Source organism: Barbus barbus, assembly GCF_936440315.1.
Source record: "Barbus barbus genome assembly, chromosome: 28".
Classification (NCBI taxonomy): domain Eukaryota; kingdom Metazoa; phylum Chordata; class Actinopteri; order Cypriniformes; family Cyprinidae; genus Barbus; species Barbus barbus.
In genome coordinates, this window is record NC_136756.1 from 4,671,459 (window position 1) to 4,690,951 (window position 19,493).

At 39.8% G+C, this 19,493-nt stretch overlaps 1 protein-coding gene across 1 annotated transcript in view; it reads left to right on the plus strand.

Annotated features, from left to right (window-relative positions):
- Positions 1–19,046, plus strand: part of LOC306848232 (prickle-like protein 2) — a 55,648-nt gene extending 36,602 nt beyond the window's left edge. The window contains exons 6-7 of the mRNA XM_079382651.1: positions 15,165–16,100; positions 16,261–19,046. Of these exons, the coding sequence (XP_079238777.1) occupies positions 15,165–16,100; positions 16,261–17,165 (1,841 nt within the window). The 3' untranslated portion in view covers positions 17,166–19,046. The remainder of the gene's footprint in view (positions 1–15,164; positions 16,101–16,260) is intronic.
- Positions 19,047–19,493: the final 447 nt, after the last annotated feature.

A 19,493-nucleotide genomic window follows, 5' to 3' on the forward strand; every position in this document is an offset into this window, starting at 1 on the left:
ATTACACACATACCCACTTATCTTATGGCTATCTATAAATGAATGAATGCACATCCATTTACATTTCTAGTCTCCATGACATGAATCTGCTGTTGTTTCCTTAGACTGCTATTTTTGACTTTTATTCACAAACTGTTTGCTGTTTGATCAGTTCTAAATTACACTAAACTAGCCCTAAATTACAGATCACACTTACAAGTATGGTTGGACTGCATTTGTGTCAGAGAGTCAGCCCGCACCTGAATATGTCTACTTCCCTACTATACTGCAATAAAATAATGCAATAAAAGCATGTTAAATAAGTAGTTTGTCTGAATTCACACTATTCATAAAACATTCGGCGAAAACTGCCAAGATGACCTACCACTTTTTGTGAGATTAAAATTAAATTAAAATAAATGTAGATGCTAACATTGTTGTCTATGACATGCAACACAAACCCTGGTAACATTTCATCAAATTGAGTTTAGTTCATAAAGGCAGGCCAAAAATATTAACTCTGTGAACTGTTAACTGTGTATCTATTTTTGGTCCATATATGATACCTCACTTGCTTGGGTGTGTTTGAAAAATGCTAGGGACTAGAAAACTAACAATAATTGTATTATTTAAAACAATAACTGACCACAGGTTGTCACGGAACGGCGAAGAAGCGCCGCAAAAAAGACGGAGTCAGGGTCCAAGTGCAGGGAAGGTGCTCTTTAATTGAAACAAAAAGGCCAACACGGCACAAAAACAAAACAGAAACGGACTGGGATACAGAACGGCAACACAGTGCATGTATCCCAGACCCGAGCAAACACTAGAAGTACAGCACATTCGGAAATCACCATTAACGAACCCAGGCAGAGTGGTGGGAGAGGGGAGACTATATAGTCTGTGGCAAATGGAGAACAGCTGGGAGTGTGAAGTGTACAGGTGTGTGTGGTTAAGCAGGTGTATGTAATGTGGCAGGTGTATGTGATTACGGAGATGAGTCCGGGAGGAAGGGAGATGGTGACCTCTGGTGGAAACGGGAAGAACTGCCGAGCCCGGACTCATGACATGACCCCTCCCTTAAGGAACGGCTTCCAGACATTCCACCAAAACCCCCAAAAGTCCGGAGGGAGGTGGAACCGGGGGAGGGATGGTGGGCCAGGCCCGTGTAGCGGAGGGGGACCTGGGGCCTGAGGCAGCGCCGGCGGGATGGAGACCCAGGGCAGAACCAGCGGCCACCACAGCAGTGTGTGTGGAGCTGCCACCCTGGAGCGGGCAATGGTGGGCTCCACTGCTCGGGAGGAATGTGAGCGGTCACCATCGCCTCGGGAGCTTCGTGAGTGAACACCGCTGTCTCGGGAGGAATGTGAGCGGTCACCATCGCCTCGGGAGCTTCGTGAGTGAACACCGCTCTCTCGGGAGGAACGTGGGTGGGCACCGCTGTCTCGGGAGCTTCGTGAGCGAACACCGCTCTCTCGGGAGGAACGTGGGCGGGCACCGCTGTCTTGGGAGCTTCGTGAGTGAACACCGCTGTCTCGGGAGGAACGTGAGCGGTCACCATCGCCTCGGAAGCTTCGTGAGTGAACACCGCTGTCTTGGGTGGTACGTGGGCGGGCACCATCGCCTCGGGAGCTTTGTGAGTGAACACCGCTCTCTCGGGAGGAATATGAGCGGTCACCATCGCCTCGGGAGCTTCGTGAGCGAACACCGCTCTCTCGGGAGGAACGTGGGTGGGCACCACTGTCTTGGGAGCTTCGTGAGCGAACACCGCTCTCTCAGGAGCTTCGTGAGCGGGCACCACTGTCTCAGGAGGAATGTGAGCGGTCACCATCGCCTCGGGAGCTTCGTGAGCGAACACCGCTCTCGGGAGGAACGTGGGCGGGCACCGCTGTCTTGGGAGCTTCGTGAGCGAACACCGCTCTCTTGGGAGCTTCGTGAGCGGGCACTGCTGTCTCGGGAGGAATATGAGCGGGCAACGCCGCTCACACCGACATCAGCGGGGGTTCCCGCATGCTGCGCATCAGCCCAGGATGCTCCGGAAGCGGGCGCGAGGCACTGGGCGCGGCCGCCGCCGCCTCGGGAGAACTGTGAATGGGCTCCGCAGCTAACTCCACCCTGAAGGCTGAGCCGCTCACCTGCAGAACCAGGTCAATGTAGTCCTCCAGCGACTCCTCAGGGTCCCAGTATGGGAGGAAGGGAGATGGTGACCTCTGGTGGAAACGGGAAGAACTGCCGAGCCCGGACTCATGACACAGTTTTAATTAATAATTATTTTTTTTTTAATTAAAATATTTTATATGTGCATTTACAAAATAAAAAAGCACACCTTAGACTGTCTTGATTGTCAGAATTCAGCATCCATGTGGTGTTTTATCAATATTTTCTTATTATTATTATTATTATATTATTACATAATATTATTACAATAATATTTGTTTAAAAATGTAATAATAAAAAAAAATTGATAGTGCTAAAGTAAAATATTCTGAATTGGGACTACACCATGGTTGTAGTGCAATATAGCCCCCTATTATAGAAGCATATGTGTAGCTAAATTCAATTTGCAATGTAATATGCAAAATGGCAATGCAATATGTAAAATGGCAATGTATTTCTGTATTTAAATTTACATTTTCCCATTCATATGTGCAACATTTAGTGCAAAATGAAAATTAAATTATATCATTTAAATTTAATGAAAATGCAATTGAAACATCATATATGTAAGTGTCAATGCATTTAAGAAAAATAAAAGACATTTAAATCATGGTTTTGCTACCCTTTTGCTGCACCTTTGGCTCAGAATGCATTTTGAAACTCTCATTGCATTTTGCTACAGTTATCCCACGGTATCACGATGAAAATGCAATCCCAAGTGTTCTACCTCTAAGTCTAAATGCATTTAGGAAAAACAGCATTTAAATAATAATTTTGCTACAGTTTTTGCTTTGATATGTTAAACATATCGAATCAATTTGGGTAATACATTTGCATTTTAATTTTGCAACTTATAAAACTTGAAAATATGTTTTTAATTTGCATATTAAAAATAGTATAGAAAATGCTAATTTAAATAATATAATTGAATTTTCATTTTAATTTTGCACTAAATGTTGCACATATGAATGGGAAAATGTACAATGCCGACTACCCTTCTATCTATCCTTCCGGAGAATAAACATCAGCACATGGAATGTCAGGACCATGTACGAGTCAGGAAAGACGGCGCAGGTAGTAGCCGAGATGAGGAACAAAAACCTGACCTTGTTAGGCATCAGCGAAGCACAGTGGACCCAAGCTGGACGGAGACGACTGATGACAGGAGAGCTGTTGCTGTACTCAGGGCATATAGAGAGTGACGCACCCTACACACAAGGAGTAGGCTTCATGTTGTCCAAATAGGCACAGAGGGCTCTGATTGGATGGGAGGTGCATGGCCCCAGGATCATCAGAGCATCGTTCCGTACCAAGAGCAGGAGGATCAAGATGAACATTGTTCAGGGCTACGCTCCAACAAACGACAGTGAAGAGGAGGATAAAGATCAGTTCTACAATAGACTGCAGAAGATCCTCGAGACCTATACAGACAAGGATGTCACCATCCTCATGGGAGATGTCAATGCCAAGATTGGGTCAGACAACACTGGATACAAACAGGTAATGTACACCCACGCCCTGGGAATGATGAATGAGACTGGAGAGAGATTTGTGGACATGTGTGCATTCAGCAACCTGGTTATTGGAGGCAGCATTTTACCCCACAAGCGGATCCACAAGAGTACATGGATATTATCAGACAGCACGACAGAGAATAAGATCGACTACATCTGCATTAACAAGAAATTCAGAAGATCCTTGCAAGATGTCAGAATGAAGCGTCCAACCATGACCTGGTGGTGACAAGACTGAAAATGATGCTGAAGTGAAACAAGACTGACGCATCAGACAGAAGCGTGAAGTATAATGCCAGCCTTCTGAAAGACCCCAAGACGAGAACAGTTTGGTCTGAAGGCTGGAAAATAAGTTCAAAGTGCTTCAGGACCTTTTTGAAGAGGAAGATAATGTGCTTAACAGGTGGTAGAAAGTGAAAGAGACACTAATATAAACATGCCAAGAAGTAGTGGGGCTAAAGAAACATCAACAGAAGGGGTGCATCACAGTAGAGTCCTTGACCAAGATAGAAGACAGAAAGAGGAAGAAGGAATAGTCAACAACGGCAGGACTAGAGTAGTAAAGGCCAAGGCTCAAGAAGAATATGCAGAAGCTCATAGAGTAGCGAAGGGGAGTATTAGGAAGGACAAGAAAGAATACTGGACAGACTAGCGGCTGAAGCGGAGCAGACAGCATACAGCGGCAACATAAAACAGCTGTATGATATCACTAAGCCAAGTCAAGTCAAGTCAAGTCAATATTATTTGTATAGCGCTCTTAACAATGCAAATGTGTCAAGCAGCTTTACATCATCTTGATATAAAGCTGGGTGGCTTTATATCAGCTTAACAGTATTTAGACAGGGAAATAGTGTGTCAAAATAGTGTCATTCTCCTCTGGCCAGACAAAATCAGCAGTTTAAATCTAGACTAAAGCAGAGTCAGATTGTGCAGACTCATCTGGTTCCTGTGGTCTTGGAGACAGGGTCTTCACTGGGGATCAGTCTCTGGGGCTCATCTAGTTGTCCTGGTCTCCGCTGACGTTCGGGGCTGTAGAGGTCATCTCTAGGTGCTGATCCACCATTTGATCTGCATACAGTCTGGATCTGGGTGGCTATGGTGATCTCGGAATAAGAAAGAAACAGACTAATATTAGCGTAGATGCCATTCTTCTAATGATGTAACAAGGAAGTGTTCCTGGGTCCAGTTGACCTAATTAATGCAGCCTAACAATCCTTTAACGGATTTGAATTATAGAAATGTGATAGTGTATTATGTGTAAGCCAGGTTAAAGAGATGGGTCTTTAATCTAGATTTAAACTGACAGTGTTGGGTAGATTGTTCCAGAGTTTGGGAGCTAAATAGGAAAAGGATCTGCTGCCCGCAGTCGATTTTGATATTCTAGGTATTATCGAACGGCCAGAGTTTTGAGATCGCAGCGGACGTGAAGGACTGTAGTGTCACAACTCTCGGGAAGCACGGAACACAGAAGCCAGGAGACAAAGAATTCACTAAGCGAGAGTCTTTAACCTGTTAACCTTCGCCCCCATTGTGGGCCTCACAGATGAAAATAACATACCTAAATTAAAATGGTAACAGTTCCTGACAAAGTGTGCTTACACAAACAAATTAGGTATCTTTGGAAAGAAGACACTCTGGGCTTTATTATCTATCAATACAGATTGTGTCAAAGCACTTAACAGTATCAAATTGGAGGATAGAGTGTCAGTAATGTATAATAATAAGATTAAACACTCAATTTTCAGCATTTCGGCATTTAATTTTTGAATTCAGAGATGTCATTGTCTAGCTCAGTTTAGTTTAAATAGATGTGCTGTTTTCCCTAATGCATAACATTTCACAGGTATATTCTTCATCTGTAAATATTAAAAAGCCATGGAAATATTGCCATTTTTGCTGTCAGAAGTGCATGAGCTTTTTTCTTTGCAATTCTCCGCTAAACTTCACAGACTTCATTCAGAATGAGCGCCGCCGTGCGCATGCGCGCCAAACACACAGAGCGCAATGAGATAGGAGCACAATAATTCTGACTAAAATACATTTTGCTGAAATATTTGTAGCTGGACAATGTGATATATGTAGAATTTTAAACCTACAAGTAAGTGTATGTATGTGTATGACACTGTAAAGTGTAATAGGGTAATCAAAATAGCCTTTTTACTCAATTAGTCTGTGCTTTTTTAGGTTACACTTTATTTCGATAGTCTACTTTAGACATTCTACTAACTATAAGTAACTTTGTAACTACGTGTCAACTACATGTCAACTAATTCTCATTAATTTGGAACTACATGTCTAACTCTTAGTAGGATAGGTTTAGGGTTAGTAGAATAAGTTGACATATACTTGCAAAGTTTCTAATACTCAGTATGTTGTATCTTGTGAACCCATCAAAATAAAGTGTTAGAAGTTATTAAGCAGACAGTCTACTAATACTCTAATGGCTGCTAGTTGACATGTAGTTGAAAAGTTACTTACTGTGAGTAGTGATCGACCGATATTGATCGAACCGATATTTATTTACTGTTATAAAGTAAATAAATGACTGCGTGAAGCAAGTCCATACTTCACTTTGGTTTTTCCTCCTTTCAGTTATCTTAACAAAAAATGTTTTGAGAATTAGCAGTCTTTCATGCAGGGCTCTAGACTCATTCTTCCCACTGATCTCACTTTTGCTACTAACTTTCTCAGTTGGTCGCACGAGCACATAATTTGGTTGCAATTTGTTTGTTTGTGTTTTTTTTTTTTTGCTACAACATTTGATTAACCAATGCATGCTGATTAACTTTTTTCATAGTTTATAGTTATATTGTAATGAATGTGTTCAACATTCAACCTGTTCTTTTTCATCTGTATTATTTGTGATTTAAATTTTGTGAACAGGAATTCCTTTTTTCGTGCACTTTCACTTTCAAATTTGTGATCTTGGTGTCACATTTTACAAGAAAAGGTAATTGTTTGTTTTGCTTATATCTACACCTTTCATTTTTTAAGACTAAAACAAAAGATGGATTCATTGTTATTCTTAATTAAAAAGCACAACAACAATAAAACAGTACGTTGACAATGACAAACTCTTACATAACATTTATCAACAAAAACGAATAAGAGGAGGCATGGCACAGGACACATCACATGCTGTCTTATATACCGAGTATATTACAGAATGTCTAGCAAACTCTGAGGAAGCAAATAAAAATTAATATATATATTTTTTTTAAATTAAGGAAAGCCTCCATAGCATAACGTGAGGTAAACAGCAAAGATAACAAGCTTCTCAAAACGAAAACTAAAAGAAAAGTCAAACTAAACTGGCTGTAGCTGACAGGAGCATGTTTTTTTCTTCAAGAACACCAGCATGTTCACCTTCTCTGGTTTAAGAAGTGGTCTTTTACTTTAGTTTGAACACAAAATCCTCCGTTGCGCTCCGGCCACGACGTGCACCTTCGCGCTCGTGCTGACGCGGCGAGTATAAACCAGGCTCTACTGAAGCGCTCGCGCTGAAAGCACCTCTCTTCACGTGATCAGTGAAATCTGACTCCTGCTATAATGTGCTGCGGCTGGCAGCGCGCGCTGTATGAAGCAGACGCTTTGGAGCAGCACAGACCAGGCACTCGTACAAATGCGACCACGTCAAATTTGAACTCGCAAAACATTACCATTTTGGTCGCAGTCTAGAGCCCTGTCATGTTAAATTTAATCTTCGTATTACAACAATTAAAAAACATTTTATTTATAAAAAGCTTTAGCGGCAACACTAATATTAGCAGTAAGCAAAATAAACGTAGAATGTCTAATGTTTTCAAATGGAGAAAATAAATAAAGGAGTCATATCAACTTCATTTTTAACTACAGTTTTAGTAGGTTTATAAGCTGTTTAATAGGATAAAGAGTGAAGAATAATTCACTGGATAATGTTAATTCACGGAATAATATTCTCTGGAATATTGGAATATAACAAGCATTGTATTTTATTGCATTTCTCAAATGGCATGCTCTAAATTATGCTGCTGACAGCGCAGTTTATCTATGCATTTACACAGAACTATAGGCTAATCAAACTGCGATCGATTGCAGAGATAATAAATAATCAATTTCCATAGAATTTTATTAATTTAGATGTTTATAAAATGAAATAATGGTTATATTGTAAGTGTTAATACAATTTAGGGTGCTTAAAAAAAAGTGAATCTTGTTAAAAGTTACATGCAGTGGCCGTGCTGAGCATTTCTTGAGCATCAACCGCTGAGTGAACTGCAATATGAAAGCGGCTTCACAAGACTAATGATGAGAATATAGACAACAGAGAGAGAATTAAATTCAGTGCTTTTATTTCCAACATGTAATCATTCATGGCTGTATTATTTAATTCATGCAAAGTTACTGTTGCGGGGGACCAGACGGAGTTAGATCCATTTGCAGCTCTTTATTCGGGATAGTCAAACAAGCAGGGTCAATCAACAGCAAACTGAGCAATGTAGGCGAGGCAGAGACAGAGTTGTGAATACAGGCAGAAGATCGGGGCAGGCAGCAAGAATCAGAATCCGAATTACAATCCAGGTCAGGGCAGGCAGCAAACAATCAATAACGGTAAACAGTCCAAGGTCAAAACTCACAGGAAACAAACACGGGAAATAACGCTCAGAAATGACAGCCGGGGCAAATCAAGACTTCGCGAAGAGTCTGTGTGTGTGAGCAGCTTATAAGCGTGTGTGTAAATGAGGTGCAGGTGTAAGTGCAATCAGTCCCAGGTATGAGGCCTTATGGGAAATGGAGTTCATGGAAAAACTAATACTCAGGCGATTGCTCCCTCTGGTGGTGCGAGGGAGGCGGTACAGGAACCTCCTCTGTAACAGTTACGTCTTTATTGGGAGAGGACTTGACGGATTATCTACGTGACTCCGACTTCACGAGACTAATAGACTACAGAGAGAGAATTAAATTCAATGCTTTTATTTCCAACATGCTCTAATTCATGGCTGTGTTATTTCAGGCAAAGTTATATCTTTATAGGGACAGGGCTTGACAGAGTATCTTATTTATCATATTTCTTAGAGCCAAGTTGCATAAACTACATATCAGGCATTTATGTAATACATCTAATTTGTGCATTAATGACTGTAATATGAAATAGTTTACTAACTACAGCAAATGAAGTACCTGCCGTTGTTGTTGTCTCGTCTCCCCTCAGATGCGCTGCAATTGCGATCCTGCGTGCAATTCTCAAAACACCCACAAGATGGCGGCGTTTATCGGTGAATCCGATATTACAAAACCGATATCCGATTATGGAAAAATGCTTGAATATCTGGAAAAATATCGGTAAATCGATATATCGGTCGATCTCTAACTGTGAGTAGAATGTCTAAAGTGGACTATCGAAATAAGGTGTTATCCTTTTTTATTATTTTCATTTAGTAAATTTAACTTCTGCTTTAAAATTATTATTTTTGTTTTTGGATAGCAATGTTACAGTGTTAGAATGTAATGTGATGTTAACCCTTTTTGCACATAATATATGCCTACATGCTTGCATTCACTTATTTGTTTAATCCAAATACAAAATACCGAGATATTTACCGTATACCGCAAATCAGCCAAAAAATACAGAGATATGAATTTTTGCTCATATCGCCCAACACCTCCCCCTTTACCGTTTGGACGCAGCTCATGTTTGTAACAGTAATCTTGGGGGGTAGACTCGTTTAAACTAATGTAATCATCTGGTTTTAGGCGGGGCATACACTGTGCGATTTTCATCCGATTTTGAGCCGAATTCTGACTCGTGCCGAATTTAATTTTTGTTGTGTGCCGTTTGTAATGCAGTGATCGTTCAGTGTACAGGGGGAAATAAGAAGCGATCAACCTCTCCCGACAGGCAATCGGACGGTCGGATGAATTTCTGACATGTCAGAAATTTTGGTCACTCCTCGTAAGGGTATCGAACATTTGAAGCAAAACTACAAACCGACTGCCCTAAACGCAGTGCTTTTTCCCTCACTGCGCCTGCATGGAAACAGTACTTTAACTATTTAAACTTTATTGCACCAAGAAAGAAAACGAAAAGAGGTAAATCTTTAGATAAAATAATGTTGTTATCACGGGAAATGTGAATCATTGTCCATCATTTTGCAATCGGGGATAAAGACAACACATTTCAGTTTTAAACCATGAAGCCAGTGCGTAATGCCCGTGAAGAAGTTTTCAAATCCAGTCAATTCATTAAGCTACAGAAAGTGAAAGTAAAAACTGAGCGAGCTTTCTGCTTCTGTCGCTGCATTAATGGCACATATTCTCACAGAGGAGACTAAATATATGGGTAGTATTGTCTTAATTTATTTTCTAAAATATAAAAAATCTTATGGCTGATATACGTAGGCCTAGTGAAAGAAGAACAATAATAGAATTGAAGTATTTCAAGTTGTTTTTGGAATTTCCTTGTCTGTAATAAAGGTTTTATTTTCATTGACTGAATATTCATTAAGCTGTTCATTCAGTGTTCGGAGTCCGGACATAAGCTAGCTATAGACGGTTGAGAATTTTAATTATAGGCCTATTAATTGTGGAATATATCAAAATGTTTTAAATAATTTTCAGTGAGAAGTAATCTAAATGAATCTTTTATTATGATCTGTTGTGCGGTAAATGCAAAATTATTTTGGGGCAAATTAATTATAGTAGATCTATAAATTTAATAATAAAACTACCATAATAAAAATAATAATTTAATACCTTAATTGGAAATGCCAAATCCTCATGATATCACCAATAGTTTTTAATTATTTTTTTATTATTAATATATTTTTTAAGTTATCTCTGTATAGATAACTTTGTACAGTGTGAGCTGATACCTTGCTGAAATCGCATGGAAATCCCACAGAAATCGCACAATGTATGCCCGGCTTTAGCCAGGTTTCTGTCAAATCTAGTTCTATCTAGTTCTATCTAGTTTATGGTCAGTGATCATATCATTTACAAAAAGTGATTTTGTAGAAAGGGATCTAATATTCAATAAGCCAAGCTTTATCATTTGTTTATCTGTATTAAATCTGTCTTTTATTTGTTAAACATCAATTAAATTGTTACTCTTACTTTGGTTTGGATGCTTTCTGTATTTTCTAGTTCGGGTAACAGACACAGTCTCTATAGTGTGATATCTAAGTGAAGGAGTCTCTATGTGCTGAGAATTAACAGACTTCTGTGACGTGAGGCAGCTAGCAGACAGTTGGTTTAGCCAGTCTGTCTGCTTCCTGACCTGAGCCCCAGTTAGTCAAGTACGAACTCTAAGACTATGTGCCATATTTCTAGAGAGAAGAGTGGCACCACCCCAGGAGGGATGAAGACCATCTCTTTTCAACAGGTCAGGTCTGCTCCAAAAACTCAATCCAATTGTCTATAAAGTCTATGTTATTCTGCGGGCACCACTTAGACATCCAGCCATTGAGTGACAGCAGTCTGCTATGAATCTCATCACCCCGGTAAGCAGGGAGCGGACCAGAGCATATTACAGTGTCTGACATCGTACTTGCAAGTTCACACACCTCTTTAACATTATTTTTAGTGATCTCCGACTGGCGAAGTCGAACATTATTAACGCCAACGTGGATAACAATCTTACTGAATTTACGTCTAGCATTAGCCAGCACTTTTAAATTTGCCAAGATGTCAGGTGCTCTGGTTCCCGGTAAACATTGGACTATGGTGGCTGGTGTCTCTATTTTCACATTCCGTACAATAGAATCGCCAATTACTAGAGCACTTTCATCAGGTTTCTCAGTGGGTGCGTCACTGAGTGGGGAGAACCTGTTTGATGTTTTGCTCGGAACGGAAGAGCGGTGATTTGACCTGCGACTAGGCCGCCTCACAGTCACCCAGTTGCCCTGCTGCAGAGACGTTGGACCCAGAACAGAACAGTGTACAGGAGTCCCCGGTGGCCGTCTAGGTGGCAAGGTCTTCCATGGGGATTAGACTCTGGGGCTCATCTAGTTGTCCTGGTCTATGCTGACATTCAGGGCTGTAGAGGTCATCTCTAGATGCTGATCCACCATCTGATCTGGATACAGACTGGATCGGGTGACTGCAGTGATCAACTGATCTGGATACGGACTGGATCGGGTGGCTATGGTGATCTCGGAATAAGAAAGAAATAGACTAATATTAGCGTAGATGGCATTCTTCTAATGATGTAACAAGGAAGTCGTGGCCTAATGGTTAGAGAGTTGGACTCGTAATCCAAAGGTTGTGGGTTCGAGTCTTGGGTAGGTGGGGGGAGTGAATGTACAGCGCTCTCTCCACCCTCAATACCACAACTTAGGTGCCCTTGAGCAAGGCACCGAACCCCCAACTGTTCCCTGGGTGCCACAGCATTGGCTGCCCACTGCTCCGGGTGTATGTTCACTACTGTGTGTACACTTGGATGGGTTAAATACAGAGCACAAATTCCGAGTATGGGTGACCATACTTGGCCACACACCACTTCCCTTCCCTTTCCCCTTTCCCTACATTGGTTGTTTTGGGAAGTTTTCCTGGTTCCAGTTGACCAAATTAATGCAGCCTAACAATCCTTTAATGGATTTGAATTATAAAAATGTGATAGTGTATTATGTGTAAGCCAGGTTAAAGAGATGGGTCTTTAATCTAGATTTAAACTGACAGAGTGTGTCTGCTTCCCGAACAGTGTTAGGTAGATTGTTCCAGAGTTTGGGTGCTAAATAGGAAAAGGATCTGCCGCCCGCAGTTGATTTTGATATTCTAGATGTTATCTAATGGCCAGAGTTTTGAGAACGTAGTTTACGTGGAGGACTATAATGGGATAAGGGCTCGCTCAGGTACTGAGGAGCTAAACCATTCAGGGATTTATAAGTAATTAACAAGATTTTAAAATCTATAAGATGTTTAATAGGGAGCCAGTGCAGTGTTGACAGAACCGGGCTAATATGGTCATACTTCCTGGTTCTAGTAAGAACTCTAGCTGCTGCATTTTGGAGCATCTGGAGTTTGTTTATTAAGCATGCAGAACAACCACCCAATAAAGCAGTCTATCAGCGGAAGTTAAAATCAGCTCGTAAGTGTATTTACTTGTCTCAGTTTTTAGTGCATTTTTGTTTACTATGTTGAGAGTTGCTGAAATCGCGTTTGGTCTCATACTGTATCGCGTATCTTGTCAGTGTGTGCACTTGCTTGGCCATTTTTAGTGATTAATAGGAAAGTGGGTTCAGCTGAATTTTAGCAGTGATTTGTTAGATAGGTATAAAAAAGGTTATTATACCGCGGCAGCAGTCGCGGCAGCCCTCGTGTGAAGCCCTCTTAGTGTGATGACCAAAGACTGTAAAGACCATCGACTCTACCGTGCTAGGACACCGGCAAAGGATATAAGTATCGCTTTTTATTTTTATTTTGTTAATTTATTTTTTTCCCTTTTTTATGTTTACTATTGAAATGTTGTTGTATGCATTTGTCCATTTTATTTAATTTCTGTATTTTCTTAAATGCGTGTGGATAGAGTATTTACAGAGTGTTAACTTTTAGTTTAAGTTACTTTTTCTTATTTGTAAGTCGCTTTGGATAAAAGCGTCTGCTAAATGACTAAAAGTAAAGTAAAGTAAAGCATTACAATAATCTAACCTTGAGGTCATAAATGCATGAATTAACATTTCTGCATTTGGCTTTGAGAGCATAGGTCTCAATTTTAATATATATTTTTAAGACGAAAAATGCAGTTTTACAAATGCTAGAAATGTGGCTGTCAAAGGAAAGATTGCTATCAAATAGTACACCTTGGTTCCTAACTGATGACAAAGAATTTACAGAGCAGTCGTCAAGCGTTAGATAGTGTTCTAGGTTAATACATGTGTGGGTTTTAGGTTCGATAATTAACACCCCTGTTTAGTAAGAGTAAGAAATTACTCGTCATCCAGTTTTTTATATTGACTATGCATTCCATTATTTTCTCAATTTGGTGTGTTTTGCCAGGCCACGAAGAAATATAGAGCTGAGTATCATCAGCTCCTAAGGGTAAGGGCAAAATTTCCTAAGGGTAACATGTAAAGCGTGAAAAGTAACAACCCTAGTACTGAGCCTTGAGGTACTCCATACTGCACTTGTGATCAATATGATACCTCTTTCAATGCTACAAATTGATGGCGGTCAGATAAGCATGATTTGAACCATGCTAATGCACTTCCACTAATGCCAACAAAGTTTTCTATTCTAGTCTATTCAAAAGAATGTTGTGGTCGATAGTGTCGAACGCAGAGCTAAGATCCTGTAGCACTAATAGAGAGATACAACCACGATCAGATGATAAGAGCAGGTCATTTGTAACTCTCATGAGAGCAGTCTCAGTACTATGATACGGTCTAAATCCTGACTGGAATTCCTCACAGATACCATTTTTCTCTAAGGAATATAATTGTGGATACATATTGGATACATACTTAGGATACTACCTTTTCTAGTATCTTTGACAGAAAAGGGAGATTCGAGATCGGTCTGTAATTAACTAGATCTTTGGGGTCAAGTTGTGGTTTTATAATGAGAGGCTTAATAACAGCCAATTTGAAGGTTTTGGAAACATATCCTAATGACAATGACAAATTAATAATAGCCAAAAGAGGATCTATGACTTCTGGATGCACCTCTTTTAGTAGTTTAGATGGAATAGGGTCTAACATACATGTTGTTGGTTTAGATGATTGAACAAGTTTATACAATTCTTCCTCTCCTATAGTAAAGAATGAGTGGAATTGTTCCTCAGGGGAAATTGAATAAGAATGGTTAGCTAGCCAACATTGGAATAAGCTATCACATAAATGCACTCAATATACAGTATCATGCAAAGAGAAGGGATTATTTCAAATTATAGTCTTGAGTAGCCAGATCTAGATAGTTTATTGTCAAACTATCGTAACAGTTCAATTTTAATTACCTTATCTGTCCTTAAGTGCCTTAATTACCTTAGGATACATATTGTTACTCTTACCTTATCATGTTAAGTCTCTTATACAATATATATACAGCTTTGCCTATGCTCACTTACATCACTATGGGGTGTGTGCACGAGCACCAGCATGAGCATTAGCAGTAAGTAGCTGGCTGCCGTTCACTACCACTGGTGTCTTATATAAGAAGGGTTCCTTAATTCTCCAGATGGTCCCTTTAAGCACTACCCTAATAACAAAAATATAGGATGTGTACAAAATAAACTTATTGAACTTTTGTGCATTGTCACACAAAGCTTTGAAACACTGTACGAAAATTGTTTTTTTAGAGTTACAACAGCTTGTCACTGGGGAAGTACCCTTAAAGACACGTTCATGTGTAGTTAAGATACAAATATGTCTCTTTGAATGTAACACTACACTGCAAAATCTAATCTTTGTGAAAATATTTGAATGAATGTGAAAATGTGAATTGAGATCCCAGTACTGTTTTTTTCTCACACTACATTTAAAGTCATCATCAGCCAAGAAGAAGTTTATGTGATGTCTAATGTAATTTTTATGTAATGTGTTTTAGGTATAGATCAAGGTCAGATGGCATATGAAGGTCAACACTGGCATGCCACTGAAGAGTGCTTCAGCTGTGCTCGCTGCAATCAGTCTTTGCTGGGTCGTCCCTTCCTGCCGAAACAAGGTTTGATCTACTGTTCCCGTCTCTGCAGCCAAGGGGATGAACCTGATTTGTCAGACTCCTCAGACTCTGCTTTCCAGAGTGCCCGTTCTCGTCAATCACGCCACAGTGCTCAGATTGGCAAGGATGGGACAAAAAGCAAAGTTGAATGTGTACGACAAACATCATCTGGCCCTACCCAACTGATCGGTGATTCAGAGCCTCTAGCTGTTAAAATGGATTTGCTGAGCATCTCCAGCCCAGCTCCCAGCCGTACACCCCACCGCACACCAACGAGAACCCCGAGTAGAACCCCAAGTCGGTCTCCAAGTCTTAACCGTGAGCAGTCAGTTTGGGTAAACAGGGATGAGCCTTATTCCTATGAGTCTCAACAAAGAGATTCCTCCACATCTCCAAATCCCCATCAGCTACGAAGCCAATGTAGTATGCGTAGCGCTTACCCTCCTTCTCCCAATCAGCCACCCAATATAGTGAGCAGTCCAGAATCTTGGTCCAAAGAACAACCTGGGAGTAATTCCAAAAAGCCTCCAGTCATGGCTGCTCTGAGGGGGCACTCTTTCAATGAGAACTGGATGCACCATGGCCAGGAACCTGAATTTCATGCTCCTAAGCTCAAAACACAAATGAGCTTCAATGAAGTATCAAGCCGTAATTCTGGATTTTTGGACAAACGCAGTATAAGCATGCAAGGCTTCCCCCGAGAGATGCGTCCTCCATTGCTGAGGAGCAGGCACCAATTTGGGCCAAGCTTTGGTGAACTTACACCACTAGAACAAACACCAAGAGGTTCTGCTGACTCACTGGCCCTTTCCTACACTACAGGTATGCATAAATTCAGTTAGACTGGTACATATATCATGATACGTCATATCACTACCTGACAGAAGTATGTTCAAAACAAGACATTAATTGGTTTATTCAAACTGTCATACATTTAATGTAGCATAACTATTTCTGATCTCTGTCCTTTGTTTGTTTTCAGCAGGAAACTCTTTAGATGGGACCAACAGGCATCAGGAGCACTTCTCTCGATTTTCTATGCCTGACCTGAGTAAAGACTCAAGGGTAAATGTGTCTGATAAAGGCACCATGGGTACATTAAACTCATCAATGCAGTTCCGCAGCACTGAATCCCTGAGCTCTGTCCCAAGACCTCTTGCTGATATTGGCATGCCTGTCAGAGTAAGGTACGCTCCTCCACTATACTGGGATTCACCTAGAGGTCTAAGTTTTGAGGATCCAGTCAAAGGTCACATTGGTCTTGCAGGAAGCATGTCCTGTATGCAGGAAGGGAATGCCCAAGCAATGACACCACGGCCAAGACGCACTCAGACACAAGATTCACCCAGACAGCAGCGTCAACGTCAACGTCACCACCGCAAAGGCCACAAAGGTCACAAATATCACTACCGCTCCCGCCGCTCTCGGTCAGACAATGCCCTGCATTTAGCCACAGAAAATCAGAGTTTCCCTGGGGACCCCATTCATAGATTTCACAATGACTTTGAGCGACCATCCTCGTCAAGAGTGTCTCACAATATCTTTGGAGCAAATTATGGGTATCGACAACAATTCTTTAGGCCTTGTCCTCGAACCACCTCTGACCTGACCTTGCAGGATCCTGGAGGCCCACAGATTGGACAGTATATGGGTAGGTATGGAGAAACAGTTGAGGATGAAGATCAGTTTTGCTCAACCTGTTCCTCTTCGTCAGAGGTGTCAGAGGATGATGGTTACCATCTGGGTGAAGTCATTCCACGGCCAGTGCAGCTGCGATACTTTGACAACGAGGAATTGCGACATCGTTATAGTCCTACAGTGATGGGTGGTCACACTCAACTACATACACGCAAACGGCGGAAGAGCAAGAACTGCATCATATCATAAGCAAATGTTAATGTGAGTATCTGAATGTGTGTATGTGAGAATGAGTATACAGTATACAACAAAAGTTGGTACAGTCAGTACAAACAGACAGATAGATACAACCCATAGGTCCAAAAATGAAAAAGTTCTTATGTTCACAAGTTATTTTATAACCATGTTTGTGCAATTAGGTTAACTGAAAAAATCAGTTTTGTTTGAATGACCACATATTATCCACCTTGTGTGTCTGTCATCAAATACGTAGAGTACAACAAGGCTAAAGTTGCACTGAGTTAAGAGGCACATTTGACTTCATTCTAGATGGCGCAAAAATTCACTTCAGCACTTTCCTTAACCACGTCTGAATATGCACATGGAAATTTGGCAGAAAGCAACAAAAATTCTGGGCTACTTTGATCTAATATTCATTTATTTGTTTGTTTGTTTGTTTACTGTTGTAGATTTATGTATCAAATGATAATCAATAAAATTGACAAAGGTTTTTCAGTTCTGTTTAAGATAATTAAAGTAACAGTTTTTACAGTAACGGAAGAATATGTAAAAGTATGTTTTTTGGGGTAAAAGGTGCTGCTGCCCCTGCTGTTGGGGCTAAAGGCACAATAATTAACAAGATTACACAGTTAGTTTCAGATAATAAATACGATATATTAAGTTGGGTGTCCTTAGAAATAGTCACCACATTTATATTGAAATATGATATAAATTATTTATATGGAATGCAGAGTTTTATTTTTTGGCAATCTGACACTTTAGTAGTGGTGATAAACAGATTTTTCTTAAGATGTGCCTTTAGCCTTGTTGTACCCTATTCACTTTTTTGTTTTTGAAGGGCCTGTATTTTCAACATAATTTTTCTAAAGTAATAATTTTTGCTCACAAGAGAAAATGCACTACATATAGAAATAATGAAATTGTTGACAGGTGACATTTTTTTAATTAATTTTACATTTTAATTGATATCGCACAGGGGTGTACTGACTTCTGTTGTGTACTGCATGTGTTTGTTCTAAATTATCCTATAACTATGGGTTGAAATCCGATCAAAGCATGTTTCAGTCATTACGTATGTAACAGATCATGTTCTGATCTGAACTCGTGTTTACTGTGACTGGAGATTGCACAATGAACAAAAGTATTAACCTCTGTTTATTTGAACAGCACATTGAACTTTATCTGTTGATAAAATATGAATATTGTTTTGTAGAAATTTGTGCAATAACAATCTGCGATACAACTTCATTTGAGGAGAAGTGAAGACTCAGTGGGCACTTAACATTCAGAATTAGCATATGGATTTTTAACTTACGCTGAAATGTCTTAAATCGTTGTTCAGTTGAGTTACTCTTGAAAATAATTTGGGATTACTGGTCAGAATATACCATTGCGATTCTGAGTCCAGTCAAGGGTACATTATCTGCTTTCTTTTTTTCCCCTTAATTTTTGGTATGATTTTGTGGCAATACGATTTACCATAATCCCCATGCTGCTTATTGTTAATTGTTCTAAATAGTTTCCTATTATGCGCTCTTCATGGTTTTCAACTTGTTTTATTAATGTCATTTTAAAATTAAACTTTTTAAAAATGTTTATCATTTTGCTGGGCAATGTTGGTTATGGTTTTAAATGCAATATTTTGTCTTTTCCAAAGTCATTTAAATACCACTTACAAATAATATCTTAAATTAAATGTTTTCCTAATGATAAAAAAACTATATATAAAAATAATGTAGTATTGTAAAAGTTCTGTAAATATTGTCTTAAATATTTCTATATTTTGTATCCTCAGATGCATTACTTGTATCATATTGTAGAGTGTAGAATTTTACGGTGACTGCATGTGTATCCCCAGTTCATGTCTTGTATGTGAATTAAATAACTATTAACAAACAAACAATGCCTTTAATGAAGTTTCAGATTATTACAATTGAAGTGATCCATTAAAAAGCGTATTTTATATTTTATTTTCTGGACAAATTTTCAGAAATAGGGTGAAACGTTTTAAATCTGAAATTTTCCCTAAGGTTGTGTTTCTTTAAACATTGCTTGAGGGGCCTCATTTATAAAGCTTGTGTACGCTCAGATTTGATCTTAGAGTGTGTGTGTACGCTTAAATCCACGCCAGCGCTCATATTTATAAAAACGGTCTTTGACGTAGAAAAGTGCTTAGCGTCACGTCAGGGTCTGAGCAGACTACGCACTTTTTATTGTCGGAGTATTGCAGGGTTTTTTTCAAATATAAGCTGTTCTTGCCGCTCGCTGTTCTAAATTATAATGATTGGTGATATTTTATGTTAATGACATTAATTAGGAGTCGTTTACAAGCAGAGA